This window comes from Manis javanica, chromosome 7 (genome assembly GCF_040802235.1).
Source record: "Manis javanica isolate MJ-LG chromosome 7, MJ_LKY, whole genome shotgun sequence".
Classification (NCBI taxonomy): Eukaryota; Metazoa; Chordata; class Mammalia; order Pholidota; family Manidae; genus Manis; species Manis javanica.
In genome coordinates, this window is record NC_133162.1 from 66,862,727 (window position 1) to 66,884,114 (window position 21,388).

Sequence of the window (21,388 nt, forward strand, 5' to 3'; positions counted from 1 at the left end):
CAGTGATATTTTCAGTGGTGGATTATGTATCAGTTCTTCCTGTCTCTGAAATAATGTCCTCACAATCACCTACTTTTATAAAGTAGTGTGAACACTTAATACATGAGGAGGAAGAGAATGGGTGCATGAATGGTAAACTCATGTGAGCCAAACTAGGAGGCTGCTCAGAGTCTGAGACGAGTCAGGCAACATCTCACTAGCCAGTGCTCCAGGCCACCACTTGCCATCCTCTGCCCAGTGGCCAGCATTTTGGGGAGAAGGATAATGAGGGATGGGGACAGAGGCTAGCAATTCTGAGCGTGTCCCTACAGTTTAAAGGGATGCTCATCAGAACGCGTCGGTTCTAAAGATTCCCCATCCTTATGTCAAAAATAGAGGGAAAAAGCTATTTAAAAAAAAAGGCTCAAAAGATCTCTGAGGACTGAAAGGTTACAGCCCTCAGCTACAGGACAGGTGCTTCCAGACCCAATTAAGGCAGAGCTTCCTTTTGCTCCAGGCAGTGCCCCTAACAAATGAGTCAGCGGTCTAGGGTCACCACTCGCGAAGGACTGAACAAAGCTAGACTGCCGTAAGGAGGGACAGCAAGACAGCTGCACAGCTTCTCAGGCGTGCTTCTCGCGGCCCGCAGCGCCAAAGCGTGCAGAGGCCGGGTCGGAGCCGGAGCCCCTCCCACTGGAGGCGGGGCTCTCGGAGCTAAGGTGGAGCGGAGTTCCTCCTGGAGCGGGGGCGGGTCGGGTCACATGGGAGCGGCACAGCGGCGCCGGCGCGAATCTGCGCAGGCGCGGGGTTCAGCTAGATCCCCTTGGGGCGTGGGAATGATTTGTCAGCTCGCGCCTCAGCTCCGTGCGAGAGAGGAGGTGGGCGGGAGGGGAACGCGAGCGGTGCGTGCAGCACTCACGGCCCTGCGAGGCACGTGACGTCCGCGAAGGCGGGCTCCGCCGCGGCGCAGGTGAGGAAACAGGCGAGGCCTGGGCGGCTGGGCGCGAGTAGATAAGATGCCGGGTTAATTATTTCCGCCAGAGGTCCAGAGGTGGCGTGAAGTTCTTTCCGAGCCCGCGGGGCCTGAGTCGGCCGCCACGCTCGGGACACTCCCCCTGCCCGGCGGCGCCCTTTCCCGGCCCCAGCGCGCCGCGGTCAGTGGAAAACCGCGTTTGGGGTCAGAAGACCCGGATTCGGGATTGGCGCGGCGCTGATTTGGCGAAGAACCCCTGTCTTCCCTGCCCCAAGTCTTTGAGTGAGGCTAATGGCACCTGCCTGCATTGTGGGTACAAAGAACTGAGAAAAGGGCTCTGCCCTGGCTCGCCGGTTGCGCTGGGGCAAACCTTCGGTGGGTTATGGGGGCTGTTCAGGGGTGGCGGGCAGAACAGCTAGAGGCGAGCTGGCAGAGGCTGATGGACCTAGTGGTTCTTGGTTTGTGCTTGCATAGGGTCGTGTTTTATGGGGTCACAATTTCTTCAGAATCGCAGAGGTACCTGTTTCCCATTCTTCCGTAAAGGTTATAAATTCCTGACAAAACTAGTAAGAGACAAAGTGTACATCTTAAAACACTGTGCTAAAGTCCGAGAATGAGACAGACAAGGCTCCCATTGGACAGCCTAGCTTCTAGGTGTTGCAGGCACAGGAAGCTGAAGGAGATGGTGGTGGTGGTTAAGGCCCAGGCTGTTAAGGGCTGTGGGGAGGCCCCACACCAAGGGAGTCCAGAAGCCGGACTGGGGGGCTCAGACCCAGCTGACTCTGGACTTCATTTTCTTAACCACACCAGCTGTTTCCATAGCCCACTTACCTGGAACTCAATTTAGTTTTTGTTTGTTTTATTTTAATATATTTTCCTTTGAGTTTGGCAGATGATTAAAAGAAGAAAATAATTACTTAAGATGCATTTTGAAAAGCATTGTCCAGGAGCCAACTTCGATGCTCCTGCTCCAGCCCAGTCACGGAAACAGAATTGGGATTCAAAATACCAATCCTGACTCCTTGGAACATACCCACTCATCAGAAACACTCCATTTCGTGTACAAACAACATTTTGGGGGCAATAATTGACTAATCTAGAAATGAGTAAGAATTATACCTCATGTTTATGTCACTCTTTGTCATGTTGCTTACAAAGCACACCAATACATTTTATCCTTTGATTTTTACAACTCTAGAAGGGAATTCAGGATTCATTTCCGTTTTACTAATGCAAAAACAGTGCTTTGTGCAGGTTCTCACAACTTGTAGGAGTTTGAATTAGACCTTAGGTATTCTTGGTATGGCTCTTCTCATCTTGTCCTTCTTTATAAGGGCATGCCATTTAGTTGCAATCTTAAGCATTGTTCCTAAGGGTTACCTTATCACCTCATGGCACTTAAATGATGCTGGGCTAATTTGGTTAGGACTGGAAATCTGGGGCTTGAAGCCCCAGACTCTGCCAGTATCGCAGAAATAAGGCAGCTCTCCTGCCAGCTGGGTACTTGCCACTTGGTGAAATGTTGAGCAGAGAGACTCCCCTGTCTCCCTCTGCTGAGTCCTGTGTGGCAGGTCTTGTCCGAGGCACTGTGAGGTTACCAGCCTTACCTCTGAGCTCAGTGGCCTCTGGCACACGGAGAGTACAACCGGGCAGTTTGCCCTTTGCCTTCTCTTGCGCTGTTGGTGCAGAAGGTGGTGTGGGAGGGATGCAAAAGGGGCAGCATGGAATGTGCACTGTGGGGTGGATAGTTAGGCCAGAGGGGGCTTGAGATGAGATAAGCCAGGGTTCCCTCCAGACCTACAACTTCACCCAGGAGGCAGGCCTGCAGTGACCCATGTGTGGTGACACAGCTGGAAAAGTTGTTTGCTGTTTCGTGTTCTTCAGATGTCCTGCCCTCATAGGAGAATGAGTAAATTTGAACTTGCCAAAGAGGAAGAAATTCTTAGTGCTTTGCAGTGTTTCACTTTGCTCTTATATATTATTCCTGACAACCCCTTAAAGTGCCCTTATTTTTAAGAGAATCAGAGGGACAACGTGACTTCCGAGTTAAAGTGTAAAAACGCAGGATTTTTGTGTCTTTTGTGATTTCACCCTGGTCACCCATCCACACTGTCCACACAGGTGTGCAAGCAAGAGAGAGCAGAGCAAGAAATGGTCAGATAATTAGGGGGGCTATAGAGCGTTGATCACTGATTTGATTTCCTGTTCAGAGGAAAGGACTTTGCCCAGATGGCAAATTCCTCACCCTTGTCAGTGTCTCAGTTTCCCAGTAGTTGATTATGTCCTCTTGTTCTGCTTGCAGCATCTGTTCAGAACTTTCTGAATCTGACATCTGAGAGAACAGCTGGGCCAGAGGTAGTCAGACAGTCACCCCAAGGCACAGAGGAGGAGTTGAAGACTGAGGCAAGAAGATGAGAGCTCATTGTAAGTGGCTAGTTTCAGTGATACTTGACAACAGGAGGAGGGGGGAGCACATCCCCTATTGCCCATGAGGCCCTGGGTGCCTGTGTTTCCCAGCTGCTAAACTGGCATTTTCAAGCCTGTCTCTTTATCACTTAGAAGTGGCAGGGCCTTGTTACTGTGGGGAAGAAAGGTGCAGAATGGGCTCTCAGATGAGAATGGGCAACATTTGGCTTTGGATTATAAACTGCTTGCAAAGCACTGGGTCTGGGAAAGGCTAGTGCTCTCTAGCCACCAGTTATCCCATGCCTGTTCAGGAGCAGTTTTGCGTTCAAGCCTTCAGGCCAGGAGATTTCAGCTGGACCCCACCTTCTGTGAGCCTTGTCTCTCCCTCCTCCCCTTCCCCCTCACTAGCCACACCAACACACATCACACACTTTTTCCCAGCCTCTGCAGAAGTGTTGGAGGCAGAATAAATAATCATGGATTGGGAGTTGGAAGACCCAGTTCCTCATCAGTTACTGACCAACTTCCCCCATGTGACCTTAGGCTAGCTAGCCCCTTCTCTTTGGCCTTAGTTTCCTCATTTACTCAGTGAAGGAGGGGCTGAATTAGAGCTTGGAGGGAAGGAGAGGGGATGGAGGACAGGAATGAAGAAAGATAAAGCATTCTTTCCAGCCTCGTTCACTGAGGGCCCTAGCCAGGAGGCCCAAGTGCACTCCAAGTCTGAGACTTCTTGTCTCCCTCAGCTCCCTTTCTTCCTTCTGGCCTGTCTCTGCCTCAGGCCAGCTCATTCTGAGGAGGGAGGATTCCCTGGGTGAGGCTGAGCAGGTATACCCTCAGTGTTTAGAATATGATGCTGTCCCTACTTGTTTCAGGCATGAATTAACCCACCCAGCTCTGATACTTTGTTTCATTAAGACTTTATCAGTTCCTGCCCAGAGGCAGCTCCTTGAATGAGCTGGAATTAGGCCTGGGGAAGCTGGAGTGGAATGTGAACACCCAGCAGGAGAGCAGTAGTAGCAGGTGCCCTGTGGCTTTCTGGACAGGAGAACCCTGGAGTTGCAATCATGTAGTGCATTAGAGTCTTTGTATGTCAGAACTGAGACAACCTATAGATTTTATAGTTCCTTCTTCTGTACAGAAGAGGAGACCCAAGCCCAGAATGTCTTCACAGCTTATGTCAGATCACTCTGCCAATGAGCAGTGGAACCTAGGACCCAACCTAAGGTCACCTAAACCCCAGGCTTGAATGTTTTCTTTAAGGTCAAGCCAGCCTGCCCAGAATTACAGTTTAGTTCAACTCTGCCTCATTGTGAAGTTGAGGGTAAAATTCAGATCATTTCATTAGCTATGTAATGCCTGCTAATAACCAGGCATTAAGTGCTAGGGATGCACAAATGAATAAGGCAACAGCCCCTGCCCTCAGATTGCTCCACCATATTGTGTAGACATGGAAATAAGACACACCAAGTCTGTTTGCTTGTGCAGTGTGCAAAGGCATGTGTTCACACACACATGCACTCTATATAATCAGAGGTGGGGAGCTTTCAAGAAAGGCTTTGGAGAGAAAGTGTTATTTGTGCTGGGCCTTTACCTAGTTGGCAAGGGTACGAGGGCATTCTGGGTAAAGGAAACAATCTTAGTTACTGGGTTTGAAGCAGAGAAAGCTTTATTATCAGAAGGGCAGCCCAGTGAAAAGATGGGAGAACTTTCCCAAATCGGCCTCACCAATCCTCAGGGATAGTTTATATACTATTGGCAAAGGTATGTAAGGGCAGAAACTGGAGGAACCTTGAAACTTCTTGGAATTATGCACCATTCCCACTTTCCTGTCACTGCCTAGGGGGTTTTGGTATGGTTCATTTTGACTCCACTCTGGTATCAGCTCTGCAACACAGATGTTATCAACCAACATGTCCCCTACCCTGTAACCAGCTTCAGGGAAGAGGACAAAGGACAAGACAAGGTTAATGATTCTTCCAAGGTTATGCAGCATGTAGAGTGACTGCAGAGGGAAAGCCTATGGAGGGAGAAGCCTAAGCAAATGAAGAAATGTATGTCCAGGTTCAAAGCTAAGCTGTGAAAGGCCCCAAGGAGTTCGTTGTTAGAGTCTCAAAGTAAGGGAAGGATGTGATTAGGTCGGGGTGTGTGACAGTTGCCCTGGCTACAGCATAGAGAATAAACTGTGGAGGACCTGATTAGAGCTGAGCCAAGTTCTGTCCTGTGAATACTGAACTAGGCCAGGTACAAAGTACTGGGGGCCTGGCCTTGGACAGCAGCAGTGAGGTTGGGAAGAGGATGAAGAGCAAATACATTTTAAAGGATGGAAGGATTTCCTGACTGGCAACATGTAGACATGGCGCAACAGAGATGACCTACAGAACCCCCAATGGAAACTTTTGAGTCAGGAACAGCAGTAGGAACCTGAAAGTCAATACCAGTTGTTACAAAGAAAAACACCAGCCCGACTTCTCCCAGGCCAAGTCACCAAACCTGGACTTAATGCCTTACTTAACAATGCACTTTCAACCTCTCCCAGGAGTGGAACCTTAAGCCAATCAGTCTCTAATTTCCCAGTCACTAGTGAGGTCATTCACATAAGACCCCTGCTCTTATAAGGGAGGGTGACTGCCTGAAACAATCCCTCTTTTCTTTTGCTAATTACGTTTTGCCCTACCCTCCTGTCTATAAAAACATTCCATTTGTACAACCCCTCTGAGCATCTCTCTACCTGCTAGAGGGGAAGCTTCCCAGTTCATGAATTGCTTTATAAAACGAATTAGATTTTCAAATTTTTTGGTTGAATTTTGTTTTTAACACAAGGTGATGGGTGAAGCACTGGAAGCAAGTGAGGTTGCTCAGAAACCTAGTGTGGGTTGAGAGGAACCACTTAATTGGCAGAAAAGAAGAAGGGAAGGTAAAGGAAGATGAAGAATAGACAGCAGCTGACTTCCCTGATACAGAGTGAAGAATGGAGCATGGGAGCAGTCTGCATAAGGGTCCAGGAGAAGGGACATCTTACTTTGAATTCAGTCAGTGTGCCACGTGGGTGGTGGTAAGGGCTTTCGCTTCATTAGCCTGCACCAGGCAGCAGAGAAGGAGTCTCTTGGCACTTGATAAATGTTATAATCTGCATGACTGCAAATGACTCAAACTTTGCTCAACACTTTGAAGGGCTAGGGGGCCTTGGCAGCTGTCCATTTTGATTTTCTGGAGATTGACTATTGGCAGCTGAAGTTGCCCCAGGGTGGCTGATCCTGCCTGTGGAGTGAGCGAGCTTAGGGCCATTGGCAGAACTCTGGAGCCCCGCCTCCAGCCCTCCCCTGCCGCCTGTTTCCCGCCTGCTCTCCGGCTGGGTCAGCCTCTTTGTCAGCAGAAGCAGAGGTGTGGACGCTGTGGATGGTGAGTGCCCCGTTCCCAGGTTTGAACTACCTGAGGTTGGGTACTGAAGGACCATGGTGGGGGAGGGAGGTGCTTTGTGAAGCTCCAGACTACAGGGAAGAAACACTCTGGAAATTGAAGTGAAGGAGGACTGGGTCGAGTTAGGATGAGGAACCAAGAATACAGACTCCAAAGTGAGCAGTTTCTGATAGACTCACACAGTGTCACGGGTTTGCTTTAGAAGCCTTTGTGTTCACCTGTCCAGCCCCCTCCTTTTGAAGTTGGAGGAAAATGAGGCCAGGGGAAAGATGAACCCTGCCTGGCAGGGGAGCCCAGCTGGGCCTCCTCCCCATACCGCCATGCTCGTCCCATAGAGAGCTGCCACTCTGAGCTGCCACAGCTGCTGCTTGTGGTTTTATCATGCTTCACCTTCTGTGGGAGACTACCCGATCAGATAAGTCCCACAGTGGGGAACTGAATACCACAGCTGTGGGAGGTGGGGTGGCTCTTTTGTAAACAACCTTGCTGTTATCTTTCAGAGAAAATGACCCTATCCTTAACGGAAGGGGATAGAAACGGGAGGAAAGAGAAGGGACATCTGTCATATGGTAAATTTCCTTGAGAGTAAACATGGGTTGACTGTATTTGATGACTGAACAAGTAAGTCGATCTTTAAAAATTCTCTGTAAGACAAAGGGGGCCATCCCTCTTGATCTCCTCATTTTGGAATTTAAACACACAAATGAATATGTGGGCAGGCGAGGTGTGACGTGGGATGCGCATATGCTTTGGAGTTCTAGTAATCAGGTTTCCGGGTAGCAGTATTGTTGCCTGCTGGCTCTGTGACTCTGGAGATGGTACCAACTTCTCTGAACTTCAGTGTCATCAGCCACAAGACGGGAATAGCTACATTATGACTGCTGACTGAGTGAAATTAGGCCATGCCTGTCAAGTGACACTAAGAAATGCCAGTTTACTGGGCTCCCTGTCTCTCCACTTAGTAGCCTTAGAGGCCCACATGGAAATTGTTCCATTTATATATTAAGGCTCCCTCTCCCCTCACCCCTGTTTTGTGCATGGGAATAGCAGTGATTCACGATCAAGAGTCAGCTCTCGCTGTGCAGCATGTTGTAGCAGTACATGCTCCAGGACACACCAGGATGGGAATTGCTGTGTAGCTCAGGAGCTTTGTAGCCTTGGCTGAGGGACTGTACCTACCTCTCTAGGTGTTTCCATAGCCAATTTTCACTTCTTTCCAGTGGCAGAAGCACCAGCTACCAGAGACCCACTGGGAGCATATGCTCATGGAGAAGTCTGTCTCTCACCTCTAGTGCTAATACTGCTCTCACATGTTAGTGCTACATGGCCTGAGGATGAGGCCCATGCTCCCCAGAGGGGTGCTTTTCTGCCCACATGGAGGTGGAGGTGGGTGGTAAACAACCCTTTGGGAGGTTTTGAAGCCCACATCTTATACTCCAGCTCTTGAACTTGAGTTAGAGTCGGGAGCCTTTGCAGCATGGAAGTTTGCATTCTCAGAGTATCTTAAGCATTGACATTTGCCCCCAGCCAGCCTGCTGTTTCCCAGGCTTATTCAGCCCAGCCCTGGCTGACTCTACCATCCTGCCCCCATGAGTCCTACAATGACTCCAAAGCCACTTTCTTCTGGGTACTTCTGTGGCCACCCTGACCAGATGTAACTGGCTCTCATCCCTGCACTACAATAGCCCTATGTTCACACCTTGCCCAGGCTGCCTCACCTTCCCACTTGAATTTCTGTTATCTGTGTTCTAGGCCTCTATTAATCAATCTCCTTGAGGACTGTATATCCTTTAGTTTTATGTCCTCCCAAATTGCCATTTTTTGAACAGGCCAGTGCTGAATAAATGTTTGGAAATAAATATTCAGTGTAGTTGAGTCTGATCAATTCCTTTGTATTTGTGAGCAAACAAGCTAAATGACTATTGATGGGCTTTGGGGAGATGGAGACTGTTGGCCTCTAAGAACAGCAGTGGTATGTGGGAAGGATGTGGGGCTGACTGCAAGGGTCCCTGGACTTCTGAAATGCATTGCTGTGTTCCAGGAGTTGAAGCAAGTCCTTCTGTAGGGAGATGTAAGCTGGCCTTTGCATGCTGATGCAGAAATGTTATCAGATCTGTGATCAGAGACCACACCATGTGCTCCTGAATCATACACATATGTCAGAAATCCAGGGATGTTTTAGAAGTGTATAAAGGTACAAAAACTGTTCCAGACCCTGAGAAATCTGTGTATAGCAGGCGGGTGAGAGCTGTGCTTTTCCTCCTGATCTGTGAACTGTAATCCAGAAATGTGTAACTATGCCATATAAAAGAACTGGAAGCCAGCCTATGGAAGGTTCTTGTCTGCTTGGCCTGAGAACCTTGGTCCTCTGTAAACTGTCATCTTCATCATCATTCAGTCCTATGGAATTCATTCAACACAGTTATGGAAAGCCTGCTCTGTTAGGGAACAGGCACTGTGTCAGGCACAGGAGATTCAGAGAGAAACTGAAGAACACAGTCAAAGGAGAGAAAACTGGCAGATCTGTCCAGATCTTGTGTCAGGCACATCAGAAGGATGGTGGATGCAATTTGGGCTCAGTACCAAGATGGAGTGAATAAGCCTCTTGGAGGTGGGAGCACGGGTAGGCAGAGCCTCCAGCAAGACTTCTTGAAGAGGCATATGAGTCTTAAAGAACAGAACAAACAGCGTAGGACATTCCAGACAGAGGAGTGGAGACGTGTTCACATCTTTAACTCCTGCTGTCACCACCACTGACCTCCCACGATGTGCCGAGGGACCAGCTAGAAGGCCCAGCACTCCAAGGCCGATCTGCCCTCTTGGTTGTACTTAATCTGTGACTAATGGCCAACCAAGTGCAAAATCCCAAATTCTTTGTTGTTAGACAATAAGTCTCAGACTTTAATGTGTATGAATTGCCTGCCTGATCTGATTAAAGTTCAGTTCATGATGCCTTAGTCCCGAGGTAAGCTTGAGATGCTGCATTTCTGTGGCATCAAAGCTGCCAGTCCACGAGAGCATGTTTTGAGTAGTGAGGTGATAGAAAACCTCCTCTCTCTCCCAGTCCCTTACATCAGAGATACCTTCCCTCAACATACACACCAGCCACCCCTTCTTTTCCTCTTCCCCAGTCTACAGGTGCCAAATTCCTCTTCAGTGCTGTTTTCACTGTCATTCATACCCCACACTCCCATACCCCCCTTCCTGGAAGTTCCCTTCTACTTTTTAACTCAAATTTGAACGTCCTAGGCTGGCCTCAACACTGGTCTGACTTGCGCTTCTCTTCCCAAAGTCATCTCTACCAAGTTATGCCTGACCCCTACTTCATGGGCCCGCAGTAGGTCCCTTACAGCCTCTCCCTTGGCAGTGGCAGCACATGCCCAGCCTTTGCTTAATCTGTTGGAGAAATCCTCTCTGTATCCAGGTCCTGCAGGGGAGAGGTACATCTGGTCAGGTGGGCCACACATACGTGTACTCTGGATCTATACCCAATGATCTTAGCCCACAGAATCGTGCTGGTACTTAAGATAGGAAGGCCCCAGTATAAGTCAGATTTCAGGATGGTGAGAGAGCCAAATGGAATGGAAAGACAGGTACTGTAAGTGGTTGTCAGAAGGAAGGCTAGATGGGGTGGGGTACCTACTGCTGTTAAAGGGGTGGGCTGCTTCCAAGAGCTCCCATCCAGAAGTACAAGACTTCCTCCCTTAGTGAGGTACCCAATATGAGCTGGGAACACAGCTGGGGTTCCAGAGGACCAGCCTGGAACTCCCTTGCAATGGCAGAGCCCCTGCCCGATGCAGACATCTTCTGCTCAGTCCCTCTGAAACAGACGCCCAGCACCTGCTCTTCTTTACATAAAGCTACTCTTTCAAACTCAACTTCTATTCTCGGCAGACATCTGTGTATTCTGTCCACAGGGTAAAAATGTCATCTTCAACACTGGTGTTTAATAGTGGCCATGTCTATCAAACTAAACAGTTTAATAGGTGGCAGATGTTCAGAGGATATTTGTTTTCTTGTCAACTATGTTTTTATGTATTGCTTTATGGTTTTTGTTTTGTTTTTACCATGAGCCTGTTTTATTTGTGTAAGTAAAAAATGAAGCTGTTCTTGATTAGGAGAAATGCACTGAGATGGCCTACCTACCATGAGTGAGGCCCTGCTGGGCACTGCCCCAGGACTGGATGAATAGGTTATGGCCTGTGTCTGAGGGATTCACAAACTGAAAAGGAAGGATAGGGTAACAGAACAGTGTGCTTGATGTTTGAAGTATCCTCTGATCCCAGACGAGAAAGCTGCCCCTTCCCAGGGAGATGATAGCTGAGACTCCTGGACTGAGAAGAAAAAGCAGGCATTGTCAAGCAGGGGAATGAGGGAGTAGACAGGAGTCTGCCGCCAGGGGACACAGTGGGAACAGCACCACAGAGCTGGGAGGCTAACACCTTGGGCAGGGGAGAGCGAAGAACAAGAGCAGTGTCTAGGAGGGCTGTCATTCCTCTATCATTGCTCCTGACTTGCTGGTGAGCGCCTGGGCTTCTGGGAGCGGGAACTTCTTCTGTCTGTGTGTCCCCAGGCTCTTCATTTCGGCCTGTGCTCAGCAGCCCTGTCCAGTCCTATCTCTGACGCCAGTGTTCCCCCTCCCCTTGCCTCTAGCCTCCCGGTTGGCTGCCCAGCCAGAGCCTTGCACGGAGATCAGATTCCAGCTATCGTAGGAGCAGTAACATCTTCCTCCTCTCAGTCTCCAGACATGTCTTTCCTCCAGGATACAAGTTTCTTCACCATGGGGATGTGGTCCATTGGTGCGGGGGCTCTGGGGGCTGCTGCCTTGGCACTGCTCCTGGCCAACACAGACGTATTTCTGTCCAAGACCCAGAAAGCAACGCTGGAGTATCTGGAGGATATAGACCTGAAAACTCTGGAGAAGGGTAAGCAGTGACCCCACTGGCCTCAGTACTTTTCCAAGGTGCTGGGACACAGGCTTACTAATTTTTTTCTTTCTGAGATAGCTCTTTTTTTTTTTTATTGAAAAGGCACTATAGCAGCATAAGGAAAAACGTAATAACACATTTAAATTACTGATAATTCTATTACCCTAACACAATAATCATTTAATTTTTAGCACATTCCTTTCTGGTGTACACATAATAATATGTAGCTGTGATCTTCATGTACATATTTTACATTTTAGCTTTTTCTTAACAAAAGATTTTTCACTTTCTATTGTTGTCTAACTATAATGAAAAGTGGTCCATAATATTTAGTTAATATTATACCACTCTTTACTGAACTCACCCTCCAGAGTGTATTCTGAGGGATTCCAGACTCCTAGATCTTCATAAAAAAGGAGTTCCTGAGTCAAGTAAGTCTGGGAAACGCTGTACGGACTTCCATGTTGCGATGCCCAGCCTAGGGATTTGCTTATTGAAATGAGGCATCTGATTGGCATTGGTATAGTGGGCCAGCCCTCACCTGTGGTGCAGCAGCAGCACATGGTGGGAAGCACAGGGCCGCATTTGTGGAATGGACCTGCCTGTCTGCCTCCTGTTGGGGGCTGCCTGGAGTCCCTGGTGACATGGCATGGGGTAGCCCTGCTGCCTCACTGTGTGCTCTGGGCACTGGAGTAGATCGGTGGGATTCCAATCCTGCTGATGGGCGGCAGCTGGCATGAGAGTTTGGTGAAAGTTAGAGCTCACTGATGGGGTGGTCTCAAGGTGTCTGTTCAGTAAGTGAGGAAGCTTGTCACGGGAAGGTAGGAACTGTGCCTGCAGATTTATGATGTAGGGCACCTTACTAAGAGACTAAGAAGTCTGCAGAGAGAGTCTGTTGTGTTGTGTTCTACCCAGTTTCCCAGTCTCATTTGATTACAGCTCCCCTGACTTCTTTTCACATAACACCCCGTAGTGACATGGATTCCTCTGAGATGCTAGAATAAGAAGGCTTCATAGTTACTGAACCCCACTAACTGTATAACTAGACACTGTGGTGATCACTTTTATAGCTATCTTTTAATACTGCCTGCAGCCCAAAGTGGAGCTGCTAGATGCCTGCATTTGCAGATAAGGAAACTGAGGCTCAGAGAGGAGACTTAGTGTGCCCATGGTCATACAGCTAGAGGCAGACTCAGTATGACCAGTATGACTGTGGGGCTGGGCTTGAGCTACGCACTGTACTACCCACAGCATCTCCTTCTTGGGCATCCTCTATGCTCCCCTATGGATAATATTGCAGTCAATGCGTTTAGGTTTAAAAAATTACTTTTTAAATCCCTGTTGACTTAATCCTTTAAATGCTTTTTAAAGAATTTAGGTTTTCTTGGCTGAAGAACAAGATCTCTTTCAGGTTTTGGCCATGTGTCTGCCCTAAAGGATTGTTACAGTGTTCATAAATACCAGCAAAGGAAATCGCCACTTTTCCAAGAGTATTCCAATTTGGGATGTTTAAACTTGCAAATAGCTTTTTATAGGAGTTAGGCCTTTGGGGTGTATAGTAGGAGCCTTAGATTATATTAAGTTTCCTCTGAAGGGTGGATATTCCTGGTCTGTGTTTCCTGTCTGCTTTTTCCCATGGGTGAAATGCCTGTTTGGGTCCTCTGCTAGCCCTGGCACCATTTATGGGGCTGCCTCACGGCTGAGCTGGGCTAGCCTGGGCTGAATTCCCTTTTCTTCTCCCCAGAACCAAGGACTTTCAAAGCAAAGAAGCTCTGGGAAAAGAGTGGGGCTGTGATTATGGCTGTGCGGAGGCCAGGCTGTTTCCTATGTCGAGAGGTGAGTGCATTTGAGAATCTGTTCAAAGGATCCTAGCAAGTGGGGGTCAGTGCATTTCCAGCAAAGACTAAGGACCTGGAAGGCCCACATTAGCCTTTGATCAACACTGGCCCTCTTATTTGCTGTAGATTAACTTACTCTCTCTTTGTGTTCATTTGAAAACTTACCATGTCCTGTTGTGAGCAACACACTTGACTTTCTTTTGATAGTCCGAAGGCCTTTGATTCTGATCGTACAGTCAGTGTCCTAGACTATCTGCCCACTTAGTGAAGGACAGGGACCAGGTCCACTTCCATGTTGTGATGCCCAGCACAGGGATTTGCTTTTTGAAATGAGGCGTCTGATCGTCACTGGTATAGTAGGCCAGCCCTCACCTGCAGTGCAGCTGCAGCACATGGTGGGAAGCACAGGGCTGCACTTGTGGAATGAACCTGCCTGTCTGCCTTCTCTTGGGGGCCACCTGGAGTCTCTGGTGACATGGCATGGGGTAGCTCAGTGGGATTCCAGTCGTCTGATAGTGAGGGGCAGCTGGCATGAGAGTTTGGTGAAAATTGGGGCTTACTGAATAGGTGGCCTCCATGTTGGCCCCTCAAAGGGAGCCATTATGGTCTGTTCAGTAAATGAGGAAGCTTGTCATGGATGGCAGGCTCCAGTCTTGTTGCTGTACAGATAGGTAAACCGAGGGCCACAGTAGTTTCATGACCTGTCCGTGGTCACAGTCACTGGCAGAAGACCCAGGTTCTGCAATCACTGCCTTACTGGGGAAAAACTGGGAATGACGGTACTCCTGCTCTTGAGATACTGCTTCTCGAGTGGGCCTTGGCCCTGACCTAGCTGTCGTCGTCATTCCTGTGGTTGTCCTCCCTGACCCTGAAGTATTTCCTCTCAGCCTTGCAGATCTCTCCCCTGCTTCTGTGGTGGGCCTAGCAAAGACTCTATCTCTATTACATGATGCCTTACTATAGCTTACATTCAGGGGACTTTTCTGCCTATTATTTCATTGGTTCCTCACATATCCCTGGAAAATACACCTTGTTGTTACTATTCTTGTCTTGTAGCAGAAAAAACTGAGGTACAGAGCTTGTGACAAAGTAACACTGCTCTGATGAGGTATATTAATTTCCTTTTGCTGCTGTAACAAATTATCACAAACTCAGTGGCTTTAAATAACAGAAATTTATTAGCTTACCAATCTCGAGGTCAGAATTCTGAAATGGGTCTGTCGGGCTAAAATCAAGGTGTCAGCAGGGCTGCATTCCTTCTGAAGGGTCTGGGAGATAAAGAATTTCTTTGCCTCTTCTAGCTTCTACAGGTCCTCTACATTCCTTGGCTCATGGCCCCTTCCTCCATAGTTAAAGCCAGCAATGCCTGGCCAAGTCTTTCTTACATTGTATCATTATGACACTGACTCTTCTGCTTTCCTCTTCCACACTTAAGGACCCTTTTGATTCTACTTTGGGACCACCTAAATAGTACAAGAGACTCTCCTTTAAGATCAGCTGATTGGCAACCCAAATTTCATCAGCCCAAATTCCTTCGTGCTATGTAACAAAACATACAGGTTCCTGGGATTAGGATATGGACATTCTTGGAGGATCTTATTCTGCCTACCATCAGAGTGGAAGCTTAAACTTAGGGCTTTTGATTCGATATCTTAGTATTTGTGATGTCTACAAATACTAATGTGGAAGCTTGCTGGGGCCTGATTTGTCAAGGCCAGTTAAGCCCACAAGGTTCCAATAGCTGCTTCCCTCCCTAATTACACCCTCTCCTCCTGGGCTGTGGTCTCTGCCAGGCAGAGCATTTCGTGGAAACATGTTCTTAAAAGGATGGTTGGATGGTAGTCGGAATTATTTTGAGTGGCCCAGGGAGGAGGTATGTGACTGGGCTTCCATATTGTACGGTGACACACCAGAGCAGAAAGCCCAGGAGATGTGAGTAAGCCCTTTTATCTCACACATTGGTGGTCTTTGACCACAGGACACCTATAGTCCTCTCTGATGAAGGGCAAAGTTTGCCACTCACTGAAGCTCTTGATAAATGCATTGTAATGAATTCTGCCTCATTAGCCTCCTTTTTTTCCTAGAAAATAAGTGAAAAATATAATGTAGTTGCAATCATACAGCAACATATTTGTATTGGAGGTAAGCGGGCTACATTTTGAAAGGATTTCCTGCAATTACTTTAATTCCGAAAGCATATTTGAAAAAGGAATTTGTTCTTAAATCAAAGCTTTACCATGACACATGCAGTTTCATTTATTCATTCAGAACAGAGTTCATAGAGGCCAGGATGTCTACTTGTCAACTCAGCTGCATTCTTCCCATTGTCTACCTTTACCTTCAAGTCTTTTCAGTATCTAGTACCTTCTGTATATACGGCTGTGTGCTAGGCACTAAGGGGCAAACAAAATGGAAGACATAGTTTCTAACCATGAGACACATTTGGGAACTTAAATGACAATGCTCAACTTAGCAGTAACACACAGACTCAGTAAAGAAAAAGTCACCAAGCAGAAAAGACTGGGTATGCACAGAGAATCATGGCTTTATTCCAGGCTGGACTAGCCAGGGGGAACCTTTTTAGAACAGGCTGCCTTTCTGGAGCTGGATAAAGAGGGAAGGTAACTGCAGTAGTGGGGAAGCCAACTGAGCAAAGGTATAGAGTTGGCTATTCACACGGCATGTGTGCTGTCTGCTTCGTAGGCCCTTGTGCTAGTTCTGTCTAGGGCAGGGGAGGGACTGGGAGATAACACCGGAGGGAAGTGTGGTGGCTGGGGGTGGACCTAACACCCTATACTGAGCCCTAGTACCCACCTGGGTCAGTTTTATACTGGGCTGCACAGGCCTTACTTGTTTATGGCATTCTGTGGCCCTTGTTCTGCAGTCAGGGCCAGCCATGCTCTGGGCCTGTAAGGAAGAGGGTGCTGGTTAGCTGCAGAGCCACAGAGTTTGTGTCCCTGAACTTCCCTGTCTTCTGCAGGAGGCTGCGGACCTGTCCTCCCTGAAGCCCAAGTTGGACGAGCTGGGTGTCCCCCTCTATGCAGTGGTGAAGGAGCAGATTAGGACTGAAGTGGAGGACTTCCAGCCTTATTTCAAAGGAGAAATTTTCCTGGATGAAAAGGTACACGTGCCGTGAGCCTGTCTCAGACAGACTGGTGGGGATTGAGCCTAAGTGTGGAGAGTCTGGTGGCCCAGGGTATGTCTGGCCTGGAGCTGGGGGCTGGCCTCCCTTTCAGCTGCCCTGAACTTGAAGGCACTTTCCCAGCCCTCTGAACCAAGCATGACTGGACACTGAAAAGCTGATCTCTCAGTTATTACTTGGGCCCTTCCTGTAATGTGACCTGGAAAGGGGAGCCTAGGAAATGGCTAAAACCCCATCAGGTTCCCCCACCATGCAGGTGGAGGCCCAGCACAGGCCTCTATCCCTTAATTCATAGCAGCCAAATTTCTCCCCCTTCTCTTGCCTCTGTGGAATGCAGGACTGTTACCACCCTGTCAGGGGCAAGAACCCTATGCGTCTCTAGCAAGAGGTTAGAGTCAGCGTTGGAAACTGCAGATTTCTTTCCCGAGGTTGGGCTGGGCTCCGACTCCTCGGGCAGCAGAGGGTGCTCCTGGGTGGGCACATGAACCACCAGGCTGTGAGCCTTGTCTGGGAACAAACACCCTGTTGGGAACCTTTCCTCCTTGGGAAAGGCAGGTATACAGGCCATTCACAAGGGGGCTTTCTTTTTCCTACAGAAAAAGTTCTATGGTCCCCAAAGGCGGAAGATGATGTTTCTGGGATTTGTCCGTCTGGGTGTCTGGTACAACTTCTTCCGGGCCTGGAATGGAGGCTTCTCTGGAAACCTGGAAGGCGAAGGCTTCATCCTTGGGGGAGTTTTTGTGGTGGGATCAGGAAAGCAGGTGAATTCTGTGTTCACTTGTAGGTCTGTGGGTGTCTGTCTGTGAGTGCAAGACCGTTAGGGAGCGCTGACTTGCCCTGCTTGGAGTCTCCCAGCCTTCTTTCCAGAAAGCCAGGGAACACAGGAAGCGGGAGGAAGGAAATGACCATTTATCACACATCTGCTTTCTTGGCACCTCACATATGAATCTCTCCGCTCATCACAGCAACATGCTGAGATAGTCTGAGAGCTTTGCCCACGAGTAACTAGGGACTTAGAAGGGGTGAGTGAGGGCCCCGAGGAGCACAGCCCACCAGGGTGCCACTGAAGCCCAAACCCCGGTTTTCTGACATCAAGTGCTGTTTTCTCTTCTTGAACAAAAACGTGGTTTTTATTCCATTAAGAATTGTAAAAAAAAAGAATTGTAATGTTCTAGGCCAGCAAGGAGGGACAGCAGGGAAAACTGAAGAGTAAAGAAGGATTAAAAGCAGGCCTAATTAGGGAGCAAAGCAGAGAAGATGTCAGGGGAGATGGTGTTTTCCCTGTGGGAGTCTTGGTGTCAGGGCTTCCCTGGAGAGGTACAGACTTCCCTGCAGACAGGCTGTTCTGGGCCCTGGCTGTAGGGATCCAGAGTTAGCATGGGGCACCCAGGGGAAGCTGTGGAGAGATGAGATCTCTGTGGGCCAGAGGCAGGTGAGTGGTTTTGCTCCTTAGCCAATGACGGGCAGCCTGGAGCTGTGGTGACTCACGGCACTGGAAGGCAGTGCCAGCTGATGCCAGGTAGATGCAGAGCAGGCAGGTGGGATGTGGATGCAGCCTCAAGGGCCTGGCAGGACCTAAAGACCAGTGGTCTGGCCTCTAGGCTTGCTCTGCCAGCCTTGGGCCTGACCCTGACCTTTGGCCTCATCTGTAAGAGGTGGGCTGACTGCACTGGTGTAGCTCACTATACACCGATAATTGCATACTTTTCCCAATTTGGAAGGAATAAGAGCTGGTGGAAATAGAAATCCTTCAATTTTAAGCTTTATTTTCTAATCTATTCTTTGTAAACCTAGGACACTGCTTGCCTGTATGGTCATCTGATTTAACATAAACCTATTTACTAACTTTCTGGTAAATAAATCAAAATGTGTTAGTGATAATGGCTGCCCTTGAGCGCCTGCCTTGTTCCAGGTGCTCATATCCGTGATCTCATGTCCTCTTCCTCACAACCAATCTGGAATGTGGGTATTCTTATTCTCATCCACATGTAGGGTATGAAATAGCTCAGCCGAAGATACACAGCTAGTAAGTAGTACCATGGAAATGAAACTCAGGAGCTCTGATCTGACCTGCCCCACAGACCTACCCTTCCCCTGCCCATGGCCTCTCCACAGGGGTGGTTCCCAGAGACCCCTCCAGTTGCCCTAGCTCTCGGGCAGGCCCATTCCTAAGAGGGTGGCTCCGCCTCTTCTGGCTGTGGCACTCTGGGATTCCTTCCCTCTCCTATCTCTGCCTTGCCTCAGCCTCCAGGGCAGGGCTTAGCTCACCTGCCAGCCTTCTCTTGCCTGGCAGTGACTCACCTGGTGCTCACGGGCTCCCCAGGCCTGGCTGGCACGCTCCTGGTGTTGCTGGGTGTGTTGTTTGGCTTTGTTGGTACTCCCCAGAGCCCCTGCCTTCCTTCCTGGTGGAAGGCTGACCAGGCTGGCTGAGCTTCTGGGCTTGTAGCTGTATTTTTTGAGAGCAGAGTTTGTGCAGTCCTGCTGTGCCAGCTGCCAGTTAGTGGGGATTTCCTTTGTCATAATCTTTAAAGCACACTTATTTTAAAGAAGTAATGTGTTTTTAACACAGAAAATCTGAAAATGCATCAAGGTGGGGAGAGCTGTTCTGTAAGTTCAACCATCATGAACAACCCATTAGAATGGAGCTAAGAGGCCTTTTATTTTGCTTTTTTTGAAAAGTGTTATCTTACTAAACTAGATGTTCTTTTTCCAATTAACAGTGTACTATGAACATTTCTCCATGTCATTATATATTCTTTCTCATTGTTTTTAATGTCTACATACTGCTTTACTGAGCATGCAAATATAATTTCCTGATTTGCTTCCCTGTAGTTACCATCAGTTTGTTTAGCTTTCAGTCTTTATAATAATGGTACAATGAACGTATTTACAGATTTTTATTTAAGATGAGTTCCCAGCTGTTAAGGGTCAAAGAACTCTAGCAAGGATTCCTGGATGCTGATCTCAAACACATTATTTTATCATTTTTACCACTTTAATGTTCTTTAGGGTATCCTGGGTGTAGATGAATTTTCTTTCATGTTATCAGAAGGGAGTGGCCTCCAGTTCCTTAGGAAAACTAAAGAGAGGGTCTCCCTTTTCAGATGGTCAGTATGCATCTGCCAAAGTCTGACCTCTGAGCCCCACTTCTATACCTTCAGGCTTTCCTGTGTCAGCCCATTGCTCTCTCTGCCTGGAATGTTCTTGCACCTTGCCTCTACCTGATTGCCTTGCCATCCTGATTGCCTTCCATGCTTTATCATCTGTAAGGTTTTTCTAGTCACCCTATTATATTTAAATGCTCCTTACTTCCTGCTCCCAAAGTGCTGCTTGTACACAGCAAACCCTGTGGTGTAGCCTTCCTCGATCTAGTCCCCTAAAGATGGAACTCCTCGAGCAGAGCCAGACCTGATCCAGATTGCTGCTCCTTGCTGCCCAAGCCCAGGGCTTGTCTGATAGCTGCCGCTCAGTGTCTATCTCATGAACAAATGACTCAGACTGAGGGCTTCCTCTCCCCCTTGTTTCCTTTTAGGGCATTCTTCTTGAGCACCGAGAAAAAGAATTTGGAGACAAAGTAAACCCAACTTCTGTTCTGGAAGCTGCTAGGAAGATCAAAGTACAGACTTCAGCCTCAGAGACAAAATGATTGTGTGAAACTGCCCAGCTCAGGGATAACCAGAGGCACACATCTGTGTTCACAGGATGTGTTATGTTTCTACTCGTGTCCCTAAGAAGTTAGAAGACCACTTAGGCCATATTCTCAGTATAGATCATTAATGTACTTTAATACTGTACTCTGTCTAAGCCCAATAAGGCAAAACAGGTCCCAAACAAGACTGATAAAGATGTGAGGAACTAGTGAGGGTTATTTCAGCTAAAACCTGGAAAATGTGAGGCTTGAAGTTGATTGCTATACCTCACTACAAACATATATAAGGTTTTTGAGTGCTCTTATTTGAAATGAGTTTTATTTTCATGTCTTCAAAAATCTAAGGAAAGTCGATGATTGACTTGAAGATTGAGATTTTTTGTGAGCATTTAGTAATGTAGATAACTGCTGAATCATTATGTTGTACATCCAAAACCAATATAATACTGTGTATCAACTCTACTTCAATTAAAAAATTTTTGTTTAAATATTATAAGATTTTTGGCTTGTGTATTCTCTATTAATGGCTTGTTACATAATGTTAAAGTAATACATAAAGGAATTGATATGTTCTGGGTGGCTTGATTAAAGTAAATTATAAAGGGAAATTTTTTTTATTGTCTTCCATTCTAATCTCAGAAGTCTGTTTTTCTAGAAGAAATGATCATCTCTGGCTCTAATAATATTATATATCAGAAATTGCCTGTAAAACAAGTTTTTCTAATAAAACCAATAAAAATATTTACCATAATGATGGCTGATTTTAAATCATTGGTAACAAAGACATTGAACATGCAAAATCAGTGTTCTTCATTCTCTAGTTCAGATGATGTAAGAGGTTTGCAAATGACCAGAAAAATTCATCTCGTTAATTCATGTTTGTGATTTTGCTCTTTCCCAAAGGAACCACTTTGGTATTTAAAATCTGTCGCAAATTTCCTAATTTTAGCCTAATTTGGTGAATGAGGAGAAAGGACAGGGAGGATGAAGTATAATTAACTTTCTGTTTCGAATGTTGCTGTGAGTAAGCATGAGCTCTGTGAGAACACAGGGACC

At 47.6% G+C, this 21,388-nt stretch overlaps 1 protein-coding gene across 10 annotated transcripts; it reads left to right on the forward strand.

Moving 5' to 3' along the window:
* The first annotated feature begins 797 nt into the window (after window positions 1-797).
* PRXL2A (peroxiredoxin like 2A) lies at window positions 798-21,083 on the forward strand. Of its 10 annotated transcripts, none has more exons than XM_037002923.2 (7): window positions 798-949; window positions 3,255-3,376; window positions 11,429-11,700; window positions 13,448-13,539; window positions 16,522-16,662; window positions 17,280-17,444; window positions 20,216-21,083. In XM_037002923.2, exons 3-7 carry the CDS (start codon window positions 11,523-11,525, stop codon window positions 20,327-20,329), a joined length of 690 nt encoding a protein of 229 aa, XP_036858818.2. In that variant the 5' UTR covers window positions 798-949; window positions 3,255-3,376; window positions 11,429-11,522; the 3' UTR covers window positions 20,330-21,083. The 10 variants fall into 10 exon arrangements, with proteins under 10 accessions (XP_036858818.2, XP_036858822.2, XP_036858819.2 ...); XM_037002927.2 differs by having other exon boundaries at window positions 11,538-11,700; XM_073241090.1 differs by lacking the exon at window positions 798-949 and adding an exon at window positions 1,017-1,261.
* The last annotated feature ends 305 nt before the right edge of the window (window positions 21,084-21,388 follow it).

Bases quoted from the DNA above. Each gene is read 5' to 3' on its own strand.
- PRXL2A (XM_037002923.2), top strand. From the start codon at position 11,523: ATGTCTTTCCTCCAGGATACAAGTTTCTTCACCATGGGGATGTGGTCC. The intron at 13,540-16,521 runs GTGAGTGCATTT...TGTCTTCTGCAG, and splicing joins GCTGTTTCCTATGTCGAGAG to GAGGCTGCGGACCTGTCCTC. The intron at 16,663-17,279 runs GTACACGTGCCG...TTTTTCCTACAG, and splicing joins AAATTTTCCTGGATGAAAAG to AAAAAGTTCTATGGTCCCCA.